General features: G+C 46.6%; 2 protein-coding genes across 4 annotated transcripts; one reads left to right on the forward strand and one right to left on the reverse strand.

Annotated features, from left to right (window-relative positions):
- Positions 1-41: 41 nt before the first annotated feature.
- On the forward strand, positions 42-12,572 carry TK2 (thymidine kinase 2). Of its 3 annotated transcripts, XM_064671350.1 has the most exons (11): positions 52-192; positions 759-827; positions 1,058-1,095; positions 1,657-1,731; positions 3,133-3,186; positions 5,199-5,288; positions 6,258-6,331; positions 9,954-10,042; positions 10,335-10,414; positions 11,643-11,723; positions 12,119-12,572. In XM_064671350.1, the coding sequence occupies exons 1-11, from the start codon at positions 72-74 to the stop codon at positions 12,215-12,217; spliced, it is 870 nt and encodes a 289-aa protein (XP_064527420.1). In that variant the 5' UTR covers positions 52-71; the 3' UTR covers positions 12,218-12,572. The 3 variants fall into 3 exon arrangements, with proteins under 3 accessions (XP_064527421.1, XP_064527420.1, XP_064527422.1); XM_064671351.1 differs by lacking the exon at positions 759-827 and having other exon boundaries at positions 42-192; XM_064671352.1 differs by lacking the exons at positions 52-192; positions 759-827 and adding an exon at positions 221-304.
- A 1,665-nt stretch (positions 12,573-14,237) lies between these two features.
- LOC135422266 (uncharacterized) lies at positions 14,238-20,355 on the reverse strand. Its single transcript, XM_064671348.1, has 2 exons — positions 20,035-20,355; positions 14,238-17,890 (listed from the first exon to the last, which is right to left on the reverse strand). Exons 1-2 carry the CDS (start codon positions 20,338-20,340, stop codon positions 16,442-16,444), a joined length of 1,755 nt encoding a protein of 584 aa, XP_064527418.1. The 5' UTR covers positions 20,341-20,355; the 3' UTR covers positions 14,238-16,441.
- Between the last annotated feature and the right edge of the window lie 2,672 nt (positions 20,356-23,027).

Below are 23,027 nucleotides of genomic sequence, written 5' to 3' on the forward strand. Positions count from 1 at the left end.
GGAAGTGCTCTCCGGGCGGCGGAAGTGCTCTCCGGGCGGAGGAAGGCCGGGCCGGCCGGCGGGGATGGGCCATGTGGCGGCGGGGCGCGGCCTGGGCGCGGGGCTGCCGGGGAGCGGGCGGCGCTGCCCCCGGGCCCTCGGCGGGCGGGATCGGGCCCCGCGCCCCGCCCGGGCCCCGCGGCACTGCCGGCCGTGAGTGCGGGGCGGGGGTGCGGGGCTGTCCGGGCAGGGCCGGTACCCCTCGGGAAAGGGACGGGCGGCTGCCCGGGATGCGCTGGAGCGGCTCTGAGGGAGCAGGAGCGAGGTTTGGCCTTCTGGGGGAACAGGAGCCGGATTAGAACCTCTGGAGCGGCCTTGGGGGAGCAGGATCAGTGTCAGACCCTCCGGGGCAGCAGGGTCAGGGTCGGACCCTTTGGGGCAGCAGGGTCAGGGTCGGACCCTTTGGGGCAGCAGGGTCAGGGTCGGACCCTTTGGGGCAGCAGGGTCAGGGTCAGACCCTGGCACTCGGGCCCCTTGTGCCCGTGGGGAGCAGCCGCCCGGCCCCCCTGCCCCCCATCGCCGCCTTCCCGTGCTCTGTGGGGCGAGGGGTCCCGTAAGCCCAGCACGGCTTGCACAGGTTTTACACCGCAGTTCTGAGGTGTAAGGCGCCTGAACTGCTTGTCTTGGAGCCTTCACCCTTCCCCTGCCTTGTAACTGGGCCTGTGGACCCAGCAGGGGCTGCTCCCTGACTGGCCTTCCCGAAATTCACTTTTCCCCAGTGCCAACCGAGGAGCAGCAGGAACAACAAAAACCTGGTGGGAGTGTGGGCACTCACCGCTCCACTCTCGGTAGTGTTAGCAATGGTGAACTTCAGCTAGAACTGTGTCAGTCTGTGCCAAAATGTGTCTAGTGCATGGCCGAATAATGACCTAAAACCTTTGAGGTTGGTAATTTAGCAAATAGGCATATTAAGCAACAGAGAACCTAAAAACTTCATGGAGGGGCTCACTTAAGAGGCTCAGTATAACTAAGTTATGAAGACCTCCTTGATTGTAACTGTTGTTTATTTCCATTCTAGATAAACTTCTGATAAAGAAAGATGATAGAAAGAGAGTTGTAAGTATTTGCATTTTGTTCAGAAAATGAAGTAAAACGTGCAGCCTCTTTCATTATAATTTTATTATAATTTGAGCATATGCAGCTGTTGGCTGTGCCTGTGTCTCTGTGTGGTGCTGGGTCTGGCACTGGGTCATAGTCAGCGCAAGGCTACGCTTGTCTGGTTCTGTAAATTCCAATAAAATTGTGAGGGATTTGTGCAAAAATTGTGAGGGATAAAACGGTGAGGGATTGTGTTGGGACAGGTGACAGTTTGGGGTCAGTGTTGCATGTGCAGCCTTGCCATTGCCCTATGCACCCCTCCCTGGCAGCTGATGTTTTTTTTTTTTTATTTGGAACTTAATCACTTGAAGCTATAAATTATTTTAAGACAGCTGAAAAAAATTCTCTTAGTTTATTTTAGTCGTTCAAGTTTCTGAAAATAAAAATGTAGTGCCTCTTAAGGTTTAAGCAATCCTTCCTGGGAAATAATCTCATCACAGTGTAAGGAACCAGCCTGGTGCCATGGGAAGTGTACATTTTCACACACACTGTTCTCACAAGGACTCTGTTTTTCATCAGATATGCATCGAGGGGAACATTGCAAGTGGGAAAACAACATGCCTGGATTATTTTGCACAAACTACCAGCATTGAGGTACTGGATCTACAGTTCTTTATCTTTATTTCCAACATTCAGCAGTTGCTTGTCCTGACAGAACTGACACTTTGGAAATGTTCTCCTCAGGCACACAGAATGGAGCAGCAGATTGTGAGCCAGGGGCTTGCTGAGGTACCTCCCCATCTCCCAAATTTTTATACTCAGATTGCAGAAAAGAAAGTAATAAAGTACGAGGTGCCAAAAGATCAGTAAGACCTGTGGATTGCAGTCTGTACCTCTGCAAAGTAACAGCAACCCACAGGGGTTGGGCATGTTTGAACATGCCTGTTTGCCATTTCGTGTCACTGAAATCTTAGGTGTGTCTTGTAATAAGCAAAGTGAAGATGTAATGATGTAAAAATACTGATGTCACACACTTGAGATTCTAGTGAATATATGGCTTTTTTGAAAAATGGAAAATCTGTTAAAACTGTTCCTGAAGACTGATTTGAGATTTGATTTCATGTTGCTTAGAACAAGATTGAGGGAAGGGCAGGCTTATTGTATTTTTAAACAAAATCAAGATCAAACCTCAGTGAACAATTGTTGCTGTGTACAAAGTGAACAGTTGTTGTTGTGTACAAAGTGAACAATTGTTTTTGTGTACAACAGATATTAATGCTTTTCCCAGCAGAGCTGGCAATACATTTGATAGTAAGTTTTAGGAGTCCCCATGGAAATGCTGGGTTGCCAGATGTTATTTGGTAATTTAACAGAAATGATCCTTATGGAGTAATTAACTGTTAACCCAAAAGATAGCAGACTTTAGTTTGCATATAGTGCAACATCTTTTAAGTAGCTAGTTAACTCTCTTAGGCCTGGCTTTGTGGTTGGAGTTTTAGACCCTGTTTGAACTAGGTAAGTCTTGTCATTTTACCTATTCAGGGTAGAAGCTTTTCTGATTAATTTTGTAAAGGTTTTGAATACCTTTTGTTTGTTAAGACAAAAAAATAGAATTAAAACTAATATGATAGCAGTCTGATCCTCTTTCTGCCAAGTGTTGCTTTCTCTGACATGAATTTGTGAGGCAATTGGCAGGTCATTAAATGGAATCAGGACTCTGCTAAGCAGTGCTTTCCATTCTGTGGGACTGATTTTGACTCAAAAAAAAAGAAATTCTATCCAGGCTCATTAGGTGTTTTACTTAGTTTAAAAATTCTAAGATGGTGTTATATGTTGATATTTTTCTATTTTTAGAGTTTTTGCTATTACTTTTTGTGTTCAGGATTCAGTGCTGTTTTTTTTAAGAGGGGTGAGCTTTCCAATTCAAGTCGTGAATACTCTGACTTACTGAATGACTAATCCTTAAAAATAGTTGCAGACTTGTAGAGTCACATAAAGTGTTTTGCACCTAAAACGTGTTTAACATGGAGTTAACATGGAGTTCTTTTTAACAAGGTTTTGAAAGAACCTTTGATGAAGTGGAGGAATGTTCGTGGTCATAATATCCTGGTAAGTGACAGAAATGATTTCTGCAATTACAGTGACTGTTCTTTTAGAAGTTCATGTGTGACAACTTCTTACCAACCAGCAAAACTGTTGGGAAAGCTGTGGTCAGAATCTCACACAGCAAAAAGTAAAGCTTCCTGAAGCAAAAGGTTTTTTACTATGATTAGGACATAATAGAAACATTGCCTATAAAATGTGGTTTTGGTAAGGGGTTTCTTACATGGTATGAGCTAAAGAAATTCCCATAAAGGTAAGCCCTGAGTGTGACAGTTGTTTCTAAATCTACTTATGCCTGTTTCAAAGAATCACTCAAAGTGAGGGGTGGATCTGGTCAGTTAATGTTGTTTGACAGCAACACTCTGCACAGTTGTGGTGTCCCAAGATAAGAAGGACATGGAACTGTTGGAGCAAGTCCAGAGGAGGCTACAAAGTTGATAAAGGGACTGGAGCATCTCCCCTGTGGAGATGGGAGGGGAGAGCTGGGGCTGTTCAGCCTGGAGAGGAGAAGGTTGTGTGGAGACCTCACAGCACCTTCCAGGGCCTGAAGGGGCCTGCAGGGAAGCTGGAGAGGGACTGTTCATCAGGAACTGGAGTGACAGGACACAGGGAATGGCTTCACACTGACAGAGAGTAGGGTAAAATGGGATATTGTGAAGAAATTGTTCCCTGTGAGGGTGGGGAGGCCCTGGCCCAGGTTGCCCAGAGCAGCTGTGGCTGGCCCATCCCTGGAAGTGTCCAAGGCCAGGTTGGACAGGGCTTGGAGCAACCTGGGATGGTGGAAGGTGTCCCTGCCCATGGCAGGGGGGATGGGACTAGATGAGCTTTAAGATCTGTTCCAATTCCTTAACATTCTATGATTCTGTGACTGCTGAAGATTAGGAAAACTCAACCCAGTTGAGGTGTTGAGGGTTTTTTTGGGTAGCCATGGCTCCTTGGAACTGTTCCCTACGAGGACGTCCCTGGATCCGAGGTGTGCTTGGAGGCAGCAGCCACTGGCTTTGCTGGCCTGCTGGAACTGGTTCCTGATGTCAGTTCTGCTTGGGGATCTCCTGCCCTGCAGAAACCTCACTGCTGGCTGAGGACAGAGCTGTGCTCAGGCTGGTGGAGTTCGATGCCATCACAGGGGTGTGGACACACCTCAAAGCACACAAAGCCAAATGTGTGTGTGATACCATCAGTGCTACCATAGGTCCTCTGGAAAAGTAAATTCTCCCTCCTAGGAGTTACTGATACCTTACTTTCTTATTGTTAGTAGAGGGGTGGGGTGTGCTTGGCATCAGCACAGCAGTCTGTGTGTTTTGGAACACTGAGAAAGTGTGATGTTGGGCAGGGAGAGAAGGAGGAGGTCAGATCTGTGGGCTCAAGCTGTGCTGCTGCCTTAAAACTTGTCACCTCACCCAACAGACACTGAATGATGTCTTATTTTGAGTAAGATCTTTTCTGTGCTTTGCAGGATAGAGTGTTGCCAGTGAGAGAGAGTGTGTGTGTGGAATTACAGCAATCAGAGTGGAGGAGCTACCTGAGACCTGCTTTGAGGATCCTGTAGGAAGAACAGTTGGGTGTGTTCAGGGACACCTTTTCTGAGGCCCAGACCATACTTACTGGATATATATGTGATATATATATGTGATATATATATGATTTCTGGCTGGACTGGGTGTACTGAGAGTCTGTCAGTGCACAAAAATAAAGTAGTAGATATGTTTTTTTAATTATTAAACATATTTGAAACTGTCTCACATGAGCTGTGCCTTGGTTCTGACTGTCCCATGTGCAGAGTACTTAATTCCTGCTGACTTCAGTGAGCCTTCCACTTAGGACCAGAGCCATAATTCTTACACCTGCATTGTGCAGAGCAAATGATCCCTTAATTCTTGTCAAACCTGGTGTTTGCTGTGTAAGTGCCCTTCTTGTAGCAATGCTGTTGTACTGCAAGAGCTCACGAAATACCACCTTCACTGTTTGGCTCTCTGACCTGACAAATGTCTGTGTCTTCCTTCCATCCCTGACCCCAGGGTTTAATGTATCAAGATGCTTCCAGATGGGGGATAACGTTACAGAGTTATGTGCAGCTGACCATGTTGGAGCAGCACACCAGACCAATGGTAAAGAGACATTTCTTTTCTAATTTAAAAAAGAATTAGATATGGTTACAAGTGCAAAATGCTTTTAACCTTGTATTCAAAAGTTAGGATCTATTTGTGTTCATTCTTTGTTCCTGCACTGAGGAGGAATTTTTGTGGTACAAAGACGTGTGCTCTGGGGGCAAAACATCTGCCTCCTGCCTGCTCAGAACTTTAACTGCCCCAGACTGATGCTGCTGGTTTGGCACCAGCCTGAGGAGCTAGAATCTTCCTCATCTCACCTCAGTGCCTTGTCTGTAGTTTTGCTATTTCAGATCTTTGGCAAACATTAAATAATCTCGTGTTAGAATTCATTTAGCCCTTGCTTCTTGTGTTTATTCCAAGTGCTTCTAACGTTTTCTACTCCTTTGTTTTCAGATGGTTTACATCCTTTTTTTCTTGTAATATTTTCTTTCTCTATACTGATTTTTTATGCTCTACATTTTTACCAAGATTTGTTTATTCTCTTGCCTTCTTACATTCCATGCTGTCTTCCATTCCTTGATTACAAGATCTAATCTTAGATGCCATGCTTATATCTTAATGATTGTTGTTAAGTTTTATTTTCTGGGTTTGTGTCGGGGCAAACTTTTCAGCAGTACCACTTGTGAGTGATACTGTACATACAAACATTAGGTTTTTGAAGAGTTGTTTTTCCAAGACAATAGAAATCCTGTTCCGTTGCAGAAAAAATTCATTCAAATGAACCAAATGCTGAAAATTGTGTATGAATAACAAATTAGTTATGTAGCTGTTTAATAATGCAGTGACCATAAATAAGATCAGGAATCCTTGGTTTTTTTGTGGTTCCCACCCTCCCAGTAAGTTTGTTTGTCACAAAATCTGAAAGAAAGATCTGAAAATCATATATATTTCATATAATGTGCAGTGTGAGTCTGAAAAGATAACAAACATGCTGAAAAATGTACACTGTCAAGTTTTGTTTTGTAGACTTCTCCAGTCCGAATGATGGAGAGATCAATTCACAGTGCAAAACACATCTTTGTGGAAAATTTGTACAGAAGGTATGGTACATGGATTTATACTTCACTTCCTTGGATTGATTAATTTTCATATGTATATCTATATATATATATAAAATCAGCTGCTAATTTCTTTGGTAATATGCATCCAAGTGGCCTGTGAAATCTGTCAGTTCTGTGCTGGAGTGGCAGTGTGTTGGGTCAGGATGTGCTGCCCACGGGTAAAATTAAACCTGTAGGACATGGAGAGCCTTTCTCAGCAGTGTTCCTGTGTGTTTAGCACAGAGTTTAGTTGGACAACATCTGTTGAAGTTATCTGCTCTCCAGCTGAATACAAGAATCCTGCTAAATCAAAGCAAACACACGCTGAACAGGTTAAAACCCATGAGGATATAAAGAATAACACTGTAGGAAGGAGGGAACTAGGTAGTGTTACCCAACCTGGCACCCAGGACTGGTGTTTCTTGCAAGCAGGAATTTGAGGGAGAAGCAGGAACTCGAGTCACTTGCTCTGGCTCAGGATTTACAGGATCAAACCAGGCTGCAAACCTTGGCAGGCTGTGGGTGAAGAAAGAACAATCACTTATTACCTGCCCCATGTCCAACTCACCCATCCCAAACTAACCAAGCAGTGCAGTAACCACCACTGAGTGTTTTGGGTTTGGTTTGTTTGGAATGCTGACCTTTAATTGAACAGGCTGTTGTTTTAGTGGGTTTTTCAGTGGCCTCAAGGCACGAACCAGTTTCTTGCCACAAGGTGTCACAACCAGTTTCTTGCCACAAGGTGTCATCCGTGCTGCAGGAATGGCTTTGGGAGTGGGGAGAGACACAGTAGGATGTGAGGCAAACAGAAAGACACTATTTATCCCAGTGGAAGTGTCCTGGAATATCCTTCTTGTTTTTAATTACTGACTTTTCTTTTTCACTGTAGACAAAGCACTTTTGTCCCAAAGACTCAGAACTCAGTTGCTATGAGCCAAAGTCTGGTTGTGTCAACTCCATAATTCTGTAATAACGTTTTAAGGGCATCTAAGGTGTTCCATGGCTTTAGCACTCTTTAATGTTGGATGAAAAGCATTTGCTTTGTTTTGTTGCAGCAAGCTAGAAGGCAGCTGGTGCTACCAATAACAAGCCAGAAGAAAAGGGTGTGTAAAAGGATTTAAAATAAAACAAGGAATAATTGGGGCTGTATGAAAACAGCTATTTTGTATCACATTAAAAAAATAAGTAAATCTGGCCTCCCTCATACCCTGTCACTGGTAGTGGCCAAAAGCAAAGTGCAGAGCAGAGGTTATTTTGTGCTTTCTTTTCTGTAAGAGAAGGTACTGCTTAGGGTCCCAGTCCTAAAGATGGAGAAGAATCATGGAATTGTTTAGGTTGGTGGAGACTTTTAACATCATCAAGTCCAAGTGTTCCCCAGCACTGCCAAGGCCACCACTAACTCATGTCCCCAGGTGCTACATCCACATGGATTTTAAATCTCCCCCGGAATGGGGACTCCACCACTGCCCTGGGCAGCTGTGCCAGGGCTGGACAACCCTTTCCAGGAAGGAATTTTTCCTTATCTCCAACCTGATCCTCCCCTGGCACAGCCTGAGGCCGTTTCCTCTTGTCCTGTCCCTTGTTCCCTGGGAGCAGAGCCTGACCCCCCTGGCTCCCCCCTCCTGTCAGGGAGTTGTGAGGCTGAGAAGGTCCCCCCTGTTCTCTCATGTCTGCACAAACTCTGCTCCTTTAGGAGAGTGGTCAGTTGAAGCAAGGGATGAAGAGCTGTGGGAACATCAGGGATATCAGTTCTTTGATCCAGTCACTCAGTTTTGGCTCTGCAGGCTTTGTCCCAGAGAGAACCAGAGAAAGATTTACAACAATGATGGAAGGCTTCAATTGTGAGCAGCTGCTGGGAGTGCCCGTGGCAGGTGGAGAGAGGCACGAGTGTCCAAGGTCTGGGATTGCAGTCTGAGTGCAGTTGTGTCTTGAGTCTGGCATGAAAGGCACACTCATGTCGGGTGTAAAACCAGGAGAAATGTAAATGTGTGCACAGGAGTGTGCAGGCTGTGCTGCAGGGTGTGAGCACCACCAATTCCCTCTGGCCCCTTGGAATTCATAGTTAGTTATAATACAGAGCTCGGTCTGTTCATGTTCAACTTCTGCAGTGAAAACTTGACTTGGCAGGAGTCAAATGTCAGCAAACCTCAGAAATGAGAACACCCTTTTGTGCCTTGTACATTCTCTGTATCTTTATGGATCTTGAGCCTGATCCAGAATCCGCACAGGATTATCCAGGGTACTCCATGACAAAGAGGAAGCAAAGGCAGGTTTTCTGTAGGGCAGGTCAGTGCAGAATTGACTTGGATGTTACCATCTTTTAGGGTAAGAATAGTGGTGCTTTTTCTTATTTCCAATTCCTTTTGACCTTCCAGTTTTCCCCATCTATCCTGGAGAAAAGTAGCAGGATCAGTATTTGGCTTACATAGGTCCCTGCTACCCAGGAATGTATCAGATTGGTATATCAGAGGAATAGCAATGACTTGTTTTCACATTTCTGGGGGGGATATCCCATTTTAGAAAGTGGGAAATCCCATTTTAGGAGGTGGGACATTCAGCTGGATGGCAGATAAAGAATTGAGGGGGTACAAATATGGGGTTTGCTTTCTTACAAACATAAAGGGAAATACTCCTGTATTATCTCCTCAGTTTTGCCAGTGATCAAAGCACGTTGCCAGGAGAAGGGCTTAGAAATCTGTGGAATCCCGTTCTTCACTATTTAAAATGTTGTAACTGGTGTGAATCACTCACCTGCAGAGGACAGGAGCCTTCCAACTCCATCTCTTTTTATATTTTTATTGCAGAGGCATTTAGGAAGGAGTGTGGAGTATGTGTTACTGTCACCAGTTTTGAAGACAGGATAATGTAAAACTAGTAATATTTGACTACTAAGAATATGGTAATAAGTGAAAATCTGAGACTAATAAAACCAGAATGTTTTTATTATAAAATACTAATGTGATTCTTAACATATTCTCTGTAACTCCCTGTCTGATATTTTATTATTCTTGGTGAGATAGTTGGGACTGTTGTCTATGTTGTCTGTGCTCTCTGAGTACAGAGCTCCAATTAAGAATGTTGAATATTTCACTACTCTTTCCACAAATATTTCTTACAGTGGGATTGTTTACAGTGTCATTATTTTTTCACTGCTCTTTACTGTGGCTTCTGTAAGGAATTGTCAGTGCTGCTGAGTAAACCCAGCCCTTCTGGTGACATGCATTGCAGATAGATTTGAAATGATCCTGATCCAAAGAACCTGAGGAATAAATAACCACTGACATTAATTTGCTGTTATTGTGTGAATGTCACTGTGGTAATATTTTCTTCCTTGTCACCAAGTAATTATTTCCTAACTGTAGTGGAAAAAAATTAATGTTTGTAACTGTTAATAATAGAAAGTTTGTTTTAATAAGCACTTGAAAGAAAAATATTTGATCTTTCTCTTGTATAGACAATGGTTTATGTGGCCTTCAATTTGGGTGGGAATAACACCGGTGTTGTTTTCATTTCATATATGCTGGAGTAAATGGGGAGCAATCCTAGTTTGGTGAGAAAAACCAGAGTTTAGAATTGATCTCTGCATGCTGTTCAGTGAGTGATGGCTCTTCTGTTTGTTCAGTGGAAAAATGCCAGAGGTGGATTATGCTGTGCTCAGTGAATGGTTTGACTGGATCAAGAACAACCTCGATGTTTCAGTGGATTTAATAGGTAAAATTTCCATGGGATCTGGAGGGGTGTGTTTCTGGGTGGGTTTCTTTACTGGGAGTAAAAATAGTTCTTGTTTGTTGGGTAATAAATAATCACATTATTCATTGTAATAGTGGTTGTAACAGGTAGCATCAGACAGCTTGGATTTGTGGGTGGTTCGTGGATGGATTAATGGTAGTGCCAAAGGGGGGCTCACTGGTGGTATCCAAGTCAGGATTCTTTCCCTCTGTAGTTCTTCTTTGCTTTTAAAGCTGATCCTTGATCATAACTATTCTAGTTTTTGTTATAACAGTTTATCTGCAAACATCTCCTGAAGTTTGTTATGAGAGGTTAAAAACACGATGCAGAGAAGAAGAAAAGATCATTCCTCTGGTAAGGAGTTCCTCCAATGTATGTGGTTACAAGGAGACTTAAAAACATAATGATTCCAATCTAAATACTAAAATGGTGTCCTGAGTGTACTGCCAAAATGTGGTGCAGCTGTTTCCACTGCAAACTAGAACCTGAGTATTTAATTTTGATTTATTTTTAAAAAATGATCTGTCATGCATACTGACTGTCCCAAGTGTTATGTTTTAGTAATCACTGTACTATAGCTGACTTTAGGTGGAGTATTAATCAACTGTTAATCTTCTCTAAGATGTAAAAAGTCAATTGCTTTTGTACCATTAAATGGCCTAAAAGCACCCAGTTGAAGCACAAATACCTGGGTATGCAGGTGCTGGAGATTTCTGTGGGCACTTTGTTGTCTGCTGTTACCAGGATGTTTATGCAGGAAAAGTGTCTCTGCTTGTGTCTGAAAAGAAGCAACTTTTGGAAAATTTTAAGTGTGGGAATGTGCTTTAAAATTAACTGTGGTAATGGAAGGATCCCTTTCAGTGCCAGTTTGGTGAATGAATTAACTAAAGAAAGCCTGACCAGACACAAATGGGGTTTCCTCTGCACACACAGCCTGTCTGCTGTACCTGCAGTGCTGGGCAGTCCAGGAGAAGCAACTGTCAGTGGCAAAGAGCTCCATTTTGGGCCATGTGAAATTTTGCCTGGAGAGTAAATCCTTGTTGTGATGGATTCGGAGTCCTTGTGTTGTTTCACAGCTCTGCTGAGGGCTGAGGGAGCAGTTTGGAATGAACAATGTGGTCTCCAAGAAAAAAACACTCAGTAGTTGATGACAGGCAGAAAAGCTTTTAGAGGAAGTTGAGTGAGTCAGGAGAAAGGGAACTGGGAATTTTAGGAACATGTGTTGACACACAAAGTGCCTCCAGTACATATTGTTTGCAGCCTTGCCCTTTGTGTGCTTACTTCTCTTTGTTGGGTTCTCCTCTGTAAAATCCTGAACCACATGATACCTGTGGGAGAGAATCAGAGTTGCTTGATCTTAAAAGGAGCTGAGGGCCCTGTGCTCCTGTAAACTGTGTCTTTAAGGTTCTTCATGGAGTAAAACCTTGTACTGGGAATTAATTTTTCGTGAAACCTTTGTATGTTTTGTTAGTGGAAATATCCAGTGCTGGCTTTTCCCTGTGTTTGTTAACTGCTTACCAAATGGATAAATTGCAGTGTTTCATCCCTGGGCATATGTGTTATTCCACTGCCTCTTTTCTAGGAATATTTAGAAGCTATTCATGAGCTCTATGAAGAGTGGCTCATTAAACGTGCACTGTTTGAAGTTTCCTGCCCAGTGCTTGTGAGTATTACTTTAATTATAACCAGTTAGGCATGTGGAGGATTGTACTTTTCAAATAATAAGAGCATTATTTAGTGGTAAAAGTAAATAAATCTGCTTTTCTGGTAACCTTGGAGAACGAGAACCTCAGAAAACTGTTTACAGACGTGTAGTGTATAGCATGGAAGTGTGGTTTTCCATCTCTTTGTGGAATTTGAGGGTCTGTTCACTGTGATTGGTTGCAGGATCAGCTATGTAGCTTTTCAGGGAATGCCAAATTTCAAGTGGAAAGTGATTTGGACAGACCTCAGGAGTGTCTTGGTTTGGATTCAGTGCTAGTCCTCTTCTGTTTTGCTCAAAACCCCCCATGTTTTATGGTGTCAGTTATTTCTAATGTTCATGTTCTTCTTTTCAAGGTTATTGGAGCTGACCATGACATGCAGAAAATGATAGAAACGTATGAAGAAAAACGGGACCAAATACTAAACCCATCCAATAGACAACACCATTTATAGGAGCCTGTGATTGTTGTACCAAATACTGTTTATGAAGTCTGATTTGGTATTTTTAATATTTAAATATAACTAGTTTTGGTTTTGCACTATGCTTTGTAGAATGTTGTGGACTTATGGCTATGAAATGTTCAGGTTCAAGTCAGGAACAGAATATAAACCAATCCCTTTTTGTGTTTTGGGGTTCTCCATCAGCTTTACTGTGTCAGATCTCTTCAGCTAAAATATGGCTGTTTCCCCTATTTCCCACTTCACTGCTGCTTCCTAGAAGTAACCTCAGTTTCTTCTTCATTTTTCCCTAAAGACAACCCTGGTTTTGTAATTTAAAATAAATGATTTGTTACTACCTGCCTCTGAAGCAGAGAACTGAGGCTGCTGTTGGTAAACCCCTTGTGGTGAACTGGGGTGAAAGGCCCCCCAGTGAGTGGGGGGTGTATGAGGGAGGTGTGTTTATTACAGTCAGCCCAACCCCAGTGCCCAGCAAGGGTGTGGAGCAGATCCCTTTGGGTGTGCTCACAGGGCACACTCGGGACAGCCAGGGATCAGGCCCAGCCAGCACAGGATTAGGAGGGGCAGGTCCTGCCTGACCAACCTTTTCTGACCAGGTGACCCACCTGGTGGAGGAGGGGAAGGCTGTGGATGTGTCTGCCTGGCCTTCAGCACAGCCTGGGCCACCGTCTGCCATGGGACACTCTGGAAAGGGCTTGGCCAGGGGCACCCTGTGCTGGGTCAGGAACCGGCTGATGGCCAGGCCAGAGTGGGGGGAACGAAGCTGCATCCACTTGGGATCTGGTCACCAGTGGTGTCCCCAGGCATCAGTGTTGGGCCCAGTCCTGTTCAGGGTCTTTATTGATGAGGGGACTGAGTGCACCATTAGCAAATTTGGGTGTGGGGTCAAAGAGGCCAAGTGCCAGGTCCTGCACTTTGGCCACAACAACCCCCTGCAGGTCCAAGCTGGGCAGAGGGGCAGGAAAGTGCCCAGTGGGAAGGGCCCTGAGGGTGCTGGTGACAGGGCTGGACATGAGCCAGGTGTGCCCAGGGGGGCAGGAAGGTCAAGGGCACCTGGCCTGGATCAGGAATAGTGTGGCAGCAGGAGCAGGACAGCCCCCATTCCCCTGTGCTGGCACTGCTGAGGCCCCTCGAGTGCCGTGTCCAGCTTTGGGCCCCTCACTGCAGGAACAACACCGAGGGGCTGGAGCATGTCCAGGGAAGGGAACGGAGCTGGGGAAGGGTGTGGAGCACCAGGAGGGGCTGAGGGAGCTGGGGATGCTCAGCCTGGAGAACAGGAGGCTCAGGGGGGACCTTCTCACTCTCTACAACCTGAAAGGAGCTTGCAGTGAGGTGGGGGGTTGGGCTCTGCTCCCAGGGAACAAGTGACTGGACAAGAGGACAATCTTCAGCTGCACCAGGGGAGGTTTAGGCTGGACAACAGGAAGACTTTGTTCATAGAAAGGGTGATTAGATGTTGGAACAGGCTGCCCAGGGAGGTGGTGAAGTCCCCATCCCTGGAGGTGTTCAAGGAATAGAAGAGGTGGGATGTTCCTTTTTTTATTATTAGAGGAAGCAAATGAAGTGCATCAAGTGAAGCAGCTTTGTTAAATTGGTCTTACCAGTTTGAAATCTTGGGTCTTACTCTAACCCTACACTAGTGCAGTTCCACTGCATTCAGCAGGTTCCTTCTGTTATACATGACACCACAATGTGGCTGTAGTTCTGTAGCAGTTCCACTGAATTCAGTGGCAAAAAAAGACAAACCCAAACCACAGATTTGTAAGTGATTGCAGAATGGCTTTCAGGCTGTATCACAGCCAGGTTTCTGTAGAGGGCTTATTTCTCTCCAGTGTTGATGAGATCCCCAGCCCTGCTATGGCTGAGGACATGTGACAAAACAGGGTGCACAGAAAGGCATTTGTTGTTCCTTTCAAATGGTTATAAAAATCCTAGAACTAATTGATTTCTTAACTGCTTCAGATTCTCTGATTTTACTTCTTTTTACAAAGAAAAATACTAATGGTTCTTTGAGTTTAGATTGTGATCAGTTTATTATGACCTGCAGGTACTTGGAGAGTGAACTAGTGGGGGTTTCATTCAGGACTCATCAGCTCAAGTGTTGAGTTGCCCTTCTCTGGTGCTTTACCCTCTGAATGTTCTCTTCAAGGTAATCCTTTCAAGGCAGTTTGGACTGTGTTCACCTTACTTTTTCTGTGTAATTTTAGGGGAATGATCCCTGAAGTACAATATACATATATTTTCCCTAATGGTTTTGGTTGGTTTAGCTGGAGCAAGGAAGGCATCAGTGAGCACTTTGATCACGGATTGCAGACATTTGTCTGGCACTTGGAGGACACAAATATTGGGTGACGTGGCCTTTCAACACCATCTGATGGTATTGCTCTTGGAGATCACTGCCTTTCTTTTGCAGTTTTGTGGTGTGACTAAAAACCTTGCATTGAAGGGACTGCACCAAGTCAGGAACTGCAGTTCATGTCTCGTTAGTCACATTTGATGGGCTTTTTTTTTCCCAAATCACTACGACTTTATGATGAGTGCACTGAGCATTTCCTGGTTTAGTACTGAGTTAGTACTAAGGATCCCAGTGATCCCAGTAATGCCATGCTATGGGTCTGTTGTAAATCTTTAGAATTCTAGCTTAAAAATAAGATTTTGTGTGCTAATTAATTATCTTTCTTATTGAAGCTTATTTGTAGGGGGATAGTGATTATTCTTAAAACTTTCAAACCTTAAACTTTCAAACCTTTTTCTTCTGTAAAAGAGTCCAAAAGAACTGTTTCTTTGGAAATGGTTCTATAAATTTGAAGTTCAGTCATCAGCAGTTTGTTCTAAATTCTGATTTCATTATGGGTTGTAGAAGCCCAGGATGCATGTTTTGTACAGTCCAGAAAATCTCACTTGATGGTTTAGTACAGAGAATCCTACAGCCCAGAGTATGTCACTGTGATTTGTCAGGAAAGAGCCCTGTGAACATTTTTTGTCCATAATAACTGTTTCTCACAACCTCACCCAAAGCTGAAGGCAGCCCTTGGTGTGAGCTTGGGCAAAGTTCTGTTCCCCCCACACTGCTGGAACCAGGGGATGGCAGAACTTCAGCAATTAGTGGTTCAAAAAGCAGATCTTTACATTTTAGCTCCTGAGCTTTTTCTAGTGTAATCCATGTGCTCCTCTTTGAATTTTTTGAGGGCTGAATGTCAATTATAAGCTATTTATACAAAATTAATTTCAGCTACTGTTTAAACTATACATGAAACAACAAAGCACTTTTAGCATCCAAAGCAGAGCCACTGTGAAGAAAATTAACTCCACCCCAGCCAAAACCAGCACACATTGAAGTGCTGCTGGAAAAGCTACTCGATGCAGTATTAAAGTGTCCTTCTGGGTAACAAGTGTATAAAGAAGCACTGAAGACTCTGCTTAAGTACAGTACCAGTGGCTAGGTACTAGGTACAACATTTAATTCATTTTCTAAATGAATTAAATGTTGTGTATGACAGAGGCTCTCCCTGGTGTGACTCAGCTCACAGCTGATCCAACACTCCTGCTCCCCTTCCCTCTCAGCACACGGCACTGCTGCTTCCAGAGAATCCCTCATCCTGGCTCTGGTGCTCACTGCAACCTTCTCTGCTGACATTTCCTTGACACTAAAATGGCACAGAATGGCAGTTTTTCCTCCTTAATTTTATGATGAAATAAAATGAATAAAATGAACTGGTTTACAGAAAAATTCTGTGAATCCTGGTGCAGAATTAAGTGGCAGGAGCAGGGACAAGGGAAATGGCAGCAGTAGCTGGATCTCTCTCCTGGTGGCAGTGAACAGTTATGATGCTCAAAGCTTCTCTTGAAAACTGTGGTAGTAACCACAAAATATTCTGGTTATAAATGAAGGCAGGTATAAAACCCGTAATACAGGTTATTGCCTCTCCAAAACCAAGAGTGTTCACAGGGCTGTTTCCCTCCTCAAACCTAGAGGAACGTTGTCAAACTTTCTAAACTTGTTCGCAGCTGAAGGCAGGAGGAAGATGAGCTCAGAACAGCTTCCAAGGAGTGCAGTGAGCTAACAAACTACTGTTTTTTACTGTCCAAAAGCAGTAATGTGGTTTTGGTTTTTTTTAAACTGTTTTGACAAAACTAATCATCTCCTTGAAAAGATGATCAAGGCCACAAGTGAGAGGCAAAACCCCCAGGCAGATTAGAGATAAAGCACTGGTAGACTCAAATGTGATGGCATAACATTCCTTGGTCGGTCCTGTCAATAATGACATAAGGCTCCTGGTTTTCACTCAGTTCTGAATTCCAGTTCTCCAGAGTTACTTCACTGGATTCAGGAGGGTCAGGTTCAGGCTGCAGGAGGGTCCTTCTGTCCTGTGTGCTGGTCCTTCTTGGCTGTGAAGGCCGAACATCGATACTCTGTGGTGGGATGTAGGTGAGGTTGGGGGGCTCTCTGATGTGCCTGAAGCCCTCAGAGGCTCTGTGTGTGTTACCAGTATCCATGAACAGTCTCTTGCCATCAGAACCAGTGGTGGAATGCTCCGTGTTCCCAGCAGTACAGCACAGGTCTGAGGATGGCTCAGCATCAGCCAGATATGTGTGTTTGATTTTGGAGTGATTAAATTCTCTTCTGTGCCTGTCACTGGCACTTGCACATGCTGCTGCTGCAGGTTGGCCAGTTTCCTCCACTGGATACATCAGATCTTCCTGAGTGTCCTTGATCTGTAGTTTTGTGAAAGTTAAGGACAGATCACAAACCTCCTCCTCCCTGGGGACAGTCTGGGCAGAGGCAAAGTCCGTGTAGGGCAGAGACTTCAGCTCAGTGGGTCCATCGGCAGGGTCTGGGTCTATGCAGTTCATGGCATCCTTGATTTCTGCTTCAATGGATTCTTGGGGCAGTTGTGAAGCTCTGAACTCCACGTGGGCTGAGCTGTCACAGGGGCTGTCAGCAAACATGGCAAAGGCTGGGGGGCCGCTGGCTCCTGGGGACAGGGGCACAGGCCCCAGCTCAGCCCCCCGGGGCTCTGCAGCCAAGGCACATTCCTCACTCACACTGGCTCTTGGCTCTGTCTCAAAAGCCCTTGGAGAACGATTCTCACTGAAAATAGGTGTTTGTCCTATGACAATGTCACTGTACTTGACCAGGAAGTCCTCGCTGTCCGAGCACTGCCCCGGCAGCCGCACGGAGCCGACGAGTTCCAGAGGGATGGGGGTGGATGGAGCAGCTGCTGCCAGAGCCAACTTATCCTTGATTTCCACATTCCCAGCAGCTTCAAAGGACAGAGGGCAGGGAGCTGAGCAGTTCTGCTGGAGAGCAAGGCACAAAGCTGTCTCACTGCTTTCTTCCTTTTCTGGGTTTTCCGTGTCTCCCCTCTGGGGTGGGTGAGCTCTGTCCTGCTCTCCTCGCTGCTGCCCTGTTTGTGTTCTCTGCTGGAGGGGATCCTCCAAATTGCCACCTTTTCCTTCACTTGTCATTTCCAGGATGGTTTCGCACTCGATCCTTGCCAGGAATATTTCAAATGCAGTCTGCTTTGTTTCCTCATTGTTTCTCTTTTTGACAAGTGAAAACTCTGTTGCTGTTGTTGCAACGTACCCTATTTTCTCCAGGACTGCTTTGACAATGTCATCTGGGAGCACTGACTGGATATAGTAGACAAAGTTACCAGTGAATGTCTGAAACAGAATGAAACAGAAAAACACTGAGGGAATGGGGTGGAAGAAAACGTGAAAGACTGAAAATCAAAAATACTTCAGAAATTGCTTACAGCTTTCAAAAAAACCCGTGTTCCTAAAAGCCTGAATTGTGAGTGAGGTTTTTCTAAAGCATTATTTTGTCAGCCTCTCAAGCATCAGAGCTTTGCTACAGCACATTAGTTTCAGTGAAGTGATGCCAGTTGAAACCTGCTGAGGTCCTGGCTAAGAGCATCAGCATTCAAAAAGGAAGAGAGTGAGGAAATTATTTTAGTCAAGTAGAGAAAACCAGAAATAAATCTTATGTGCTCTACTGAAGAACATAAGCTTTTTAAACAAACAAAGCTTCATAGACTAACTCACTGAGGTCTGATCTTTTCCTAAAGAAGCAAACAAGATGCACTCACTGTTAACTGCATTTCCTAATTGGTGACAAGGCTGTAACATCTCCTTTTTCCACGGTTCAGATTCCTGCTGTAACTTTACTACCTTTGAATTAAATTGCCATTTTTTTGAAAGCACCTTTTTGAAGGCAGACCATCCTAGCAGAAATATTGCCCAAACACCTCTCTTTGCACAAGCTTTCTGCAAAACATTAATAGAATGCTGCTGTTGCTGCATAACAACTTCAAAAATAACATTTGCTTGGTTTTAGAGCTACCCTAGACATGAGGCCCAGTTTGTAAAGTGGAAGTGGTTTTTGGTTTTGTCTGAAATACTGAGATAGGAGAGACTCTGTCAAGCTAAGCATGATCAACTCCTGGCAAGTCAGCACAGAACAGAGGTGGGAATGCAAAGTCAAGACTTAGACCTTGTTTTCAGGCTGCCCAGCTTGGGACAGCTAGACTTGAGACTACTGCCTAAGACTGAGACCTGAGCATTGGTCTCACAAGCAGAAGCTTTGGGGAGAACAAAACTGCCCCCCAAAATGGCCACAGTTATGTATAATGTAGGACCAAACCTCAGTCCATTCTTGGGTAAATTTGTCAACAGTGCTTTGCAATCCCCACCTTCAGCAGGCCTGAACTCTGAGTTACCCACAGTGGTCTTCAAAGTTTAATTTTAATGAAACCTAAGATTTTGTGTTAGGAGAAGCTGAACCCACCAACTGTAGGCCTGATTATCTTATGCTTTGCCCTGTTTTAGGGAGATGAATGAGAACAGAAACCTACAGTTGTTTGAGAATCCACAGGGGAGACCTACGTGCAGGGAGAAGCAAAGAAATGGCTCTTCCTCACCGGCACGTGTTGCTGAAGGAAGGGCAGTAAGTTTTCGTGCTGGGTGTTGGGGGATTCTGTTGAGATTTTGCACGTGTGAAGATTGTCTCTCTTGAGGGCCATGAGACGTGCGAGGTGTGCTGGGGAAGCGGGGTCACCGTGGCCACCTTGCTGCGAAAAGCAACAGCGTTTCCTCTTTCCCAGGGGCTGTTCCTGCCCACCCCCAGCTGGGATAAGGGGCCTTTGGCACCAAAACACCGAGGAAAACACCCCCTCCTTACAGCAAACAGAGGTGAGGGCTCAGAGCAGTGAGAGGCAAAGCTTCTCTGCTGCCTCACCACAACCGCGGCTCTATTCCCAGCCCCGCAGCTGCTCAGCACGCCCGGGCCTCGGCAGGGACATCCCAGGGAGCAGCCACACATCACACTGGGCACTGCCCCGGGCAGGATGTGCCCATGACACTGCTCCAGCTCCCAGCACCCAGGGCAGGGCAGGATGTGCCCATGACACTGCTCCAGCTCCCAGCACCCTGTCCCGGGCAGGATGCGCCCATGACACTGCTCCAGCTCCCAGCACCCAGGGCAGGGCAGGATGTGCCCATGACACTGCTCCAGCTCCCAGCACCCAGGGCAGGGCAGGATGCGCCCATGACACTGCTCCAGCTCCCAGCACCCAGGGCAGGGCAGGATGTGCCCATGACACTGCTCCAGCTCCCAGCACCCAGGGCAGGGCAGGATGTGCCCATGACACTGCTCCAGCTCCCAGCACCCTGTCCCGGGCAGGATGCGTCCATGAAACCGCTCCCAGCCCTGTCCCGGGCATGACGTGCCCCTGGCCCCGCTCCATCCCTCGCTGCCCTCCCCGGCCCGGGGCTTGGCCTCGCAGCCCCGGCTCCCCCCGGTCCCGTACCTTGAGCGAGCGGATCTCCCTGCGCCAGGGGCACAGCAGCAGGTTGAGGCAGAGCAGCTCCAGCAGCTCCAGCGCCTTCACCAGGTCGCGCAGGGCGCGATCGCCCCGCGCCCGCCGGCACCGCTCGGCCACGGCGCGCACGTCCAGGGCCCCGCTGTGCCCCAGGCCCGGCAGCCCCTCCGGGCCCAGGAGCAGCCGCCGCGCCCGGGCGGCAATGGCGGGGTCGGCGCAGGGCCCGGGCCGGGCCGCGACCCGCGACAGGTACAGCGCCCGCAACGCCGCCGCCTCGGGGCCCCGCGCCGCCATGGCCGGGCACCGCCCCGCCCCCCGCCCGCCATTGGCCGTCGTGTCGCGCGGGCCCCGCCCACGCCTCCCGCCATTGGCCGCGCCGCCAAGAACCGCCTCTCCATTGGTGTTGCGGGCTGTCAGTCAGCGCGGGGGCGGAGCCCCGGGAACAGAAAGCGAAAGGCGGGAGGGCGGGGCGGAAGTGACGACATGGGAGAGTGTCCTGGCATGGGGCGTGTCCTCAATGGGGCCTGTCTTAATGGGGCGTGTCCTGGCATGGGGCGCGTCCCTAATGGGGCGTGTCCTTAATGGGGCGTGTCCCTAATGGGGCGTGCCCTGTCATGGGGGCGTGTCCCGACCCGTGAGGTTCTGTCGCGATATGGGAGCGCGTCCCGGCCTGGTGCTGTGCCGCACGCGGGCTCCTTGCCCGGCACAGCGCCGATTCACACACCGAGGCGCTGCATTTCTGTTTGTACGGCAGCTGTGCAAAGCAGGGAGCCCACAGGGGGCTCCCCATCACCGAAACTATACACCACTCGTACGTTTTAACAAACAAAGGCATCGGCATTCCTTGGTTACAGCTGACATCACCTGCTGTCAGTCAGTGCTCAGCCCCTCTTTGCTCGTTATGTCTCTCCACTGAGCCCACAGGGGCAGCTCTGCCCTGCTCTGGAGCTGGGTCCGTTCTGAGCTCAGCGGGTCCCTGGGCTGGCCCGAGCTCTCACTGCTGGAGTTGCCTTTCCCCAGGCACTGCTCAGTCCTGCCGGTATCGCTCCTACCTCTCTCCCAGACAGCCCATTCCTCTTGGAATTGTCTTCCTTTTGCCTTAAAACACAAGGTCAGCCAAGCTCAAACATTCTCAAATCACTTGTGTAATCGTAACTGTGCAGCTACAGCTACTGACTGAATTTTTATTTTCGTTGTTAAAGTCTGATTGAAATCCTGAGGGTCTGGCTGTCAGTGTGAGGGTGTGTCACCGGGTGTGAGGGTGTGTCACCGGGTGTGAGGGTGTGTCACTGGGAGTGAGGGTGTGTCACTGGGAGTGAGGGTGTGTCACCGGGTGTGAGGGTGTGTCCCCGGGTGTGAGGGTGTGTCACCAGGTGTGAGGGTGTGTCACTGGGAGTGAGGGTGTGTCACCGGGTGTGAGGGTGTGTCACCGGGTGTGAGGGTGTGTCACTGGGTGTGAGGGTGTGTCACCGGGTGTGAGGGTGTGTCACCGGGTGTGAGGGTGTGTCGTGAGGTGTTGCTCTTGTCATGAGGTGTCATGATGTGTCACAGCAGAACAGTCACACCAGGTCTGGGGAACAGCTGGAACAGACTTGTGTCTGCTGAGGTGGCTGACAATGTCCTGGAATGGGTTTAAATGGAGGTCAGGTCCAGCAGCTGGAAATCACACCTGTGATCCAGGTGATTTTGCTAATCTTGATTTTGGAATCTGAATTTTTGAGTCACCACCTGTGGCTACTATGACGCTGTGCACCTGTGTGGCTTCCCAAACCAGTGCTGGCACTGGCCTCCCATGACCTTAATTTTTGTGTGGACCAGTGCCATCAGTGGTGTCTCCACTGACTTGACTTGCTGCAGGTGTGAATTAAAAAGACTTCATGTCTTTTTAATGCCTCATCTTATTACAGATTGTCCTCATGACAGGACAGATTTAGAAGTGAATATCTGTCTCACTGCTAACCACTGAGAGTGGGTGGCTTCTCCCGATCCACTGAAATCTTGGCCTTGCTTGGCCTCCCCAGTCCTGTGTCTTTTCCCCTGGAAGGTGCATGTGGAGTGTTGCAAACAAGCTGGTTTCCTCTCTGGCTTTCCAGGCAAGAGGCCTTTCCAAAAACACGTGCTGGTGATCGTCATTCCAAGTGACATGTCATTAGGAAATACTTCTGTAGAATTTCTGTGTGGATAATTGTTGTATAAAAATTGCTGGTGCAGCCAAGAGGGAAGGGGGGACAGATGCCCCTGGTGCCCCCATGTTAAAGTGAGGTTGTCTTGTACCTGCATCACACAGCAAACACTGAGGTGTCTCTATCCAGCTGTCTGTGAGGTGATATTCCCTGAATTACTTTGCTTGTACAGACTCCCAGGATGGGATTTATTTTCTGTGTTTTGAAGATTCTAGTGTTATAAAACTCTGTTCTCTAAAAGGGAAGCTTAATCACTTCCCTGGCATGTGTGTGTGGTACCAATGAGGTACCAATCCCATCACCGCCAAGGGGACAGAGCACTTGGGTACCTGAAAGTCCAGTTGCAGTTCCCTGAGCTGTGAGATCTTCTATCAGGCTCTTCCTTCTTTAGTGAGATTTTGAAAGGATTTGCAAAGAAGTTTTTCTCTTTTTTTTTTTTTGGTCTATAATAGTTTTGTTTGTTACTGATTTCAGTTTCTTGCAGAAATAAAAAATCCTGCTATGACAAAGCTGTGACAAAATAATCCTAATTTTTACAGGTTTCTTCTGCTGCTTCATTGTAGTTTGAATTTAAATTTTAAAAAAGAAGTCTCTCCATTGTCAATATACTGGGCTCATTTGGAGTGTAACAGAATCAGAATCTATGAGTTTTTTTAAGACTACAGCAAGGCAAACCTCTGGCCATAGGAGAGAAGGAGGAATTCAGCAGGGAGGAATGGCCACCTCCAGCTGTTCCTGAAAACTTGCTATTTCCTGGAGATCAAAAGGCACAATGCCAATACCTGGTGAATCACATCA

Source organism: Pseudopipra pipra, chromosome 14 (assembly GCF_036250125.1).
Source record: "Pseudopipra pipra isolate bDixPip1 chromosome 14, bDixPip1.hap1, whole genome shotgun sequence".
Lineage (NCBI taxonomy): Eukaryota > Metazoa > Chordata > Aves > Passeriformes > Pipridae > Pseudopipra > Pseudopipra pipra.

What these genes read in the sequence shown, in the direction of transcription:
- LOC135422266 (XM_064671348.1), bottom strand. Translation starts at nt 20,340, where the DNA reads ATGGCGGCGCGGGGCCCCGAGGCGGCGGCGTTGCGGGCGCTGTACCTG. An exon ending in GGGAGATCCGCTCGCTCAAG is followed by an intron (nt 17,891 to 20,034) that starts GTACGGGACCGG and finishes ATTCTGTTTCAG; the next exon opens with ACATTCACTGGTAACTTTGT.
- TK2 (XM_064671350.1), top strand. Translation starts at nt 72, where the DNA reads ATGTGGCGGCGGGGCGCGGCCTGGGCGCGGGGCTGCCGGGGAGCGGGC. An exon ending in GCCCCGCGGCACTGCCGGCC is followed by an intron (nt 193 to 758) that starts GTGAGTGCGGGG and finishes ACTTTTCCCCAG; the next exon opens with TGCCAACCGAGGAGCAGCAG. An exon ending in CACAAACTACCAGCATTGAG is followed by an intron (nt 1,732 to 3,132) that starts GTACTGGATCTA and finishes CTTTTTAACAAG; the next exon opens with GTTTTGAAAGAACCTTTGAT.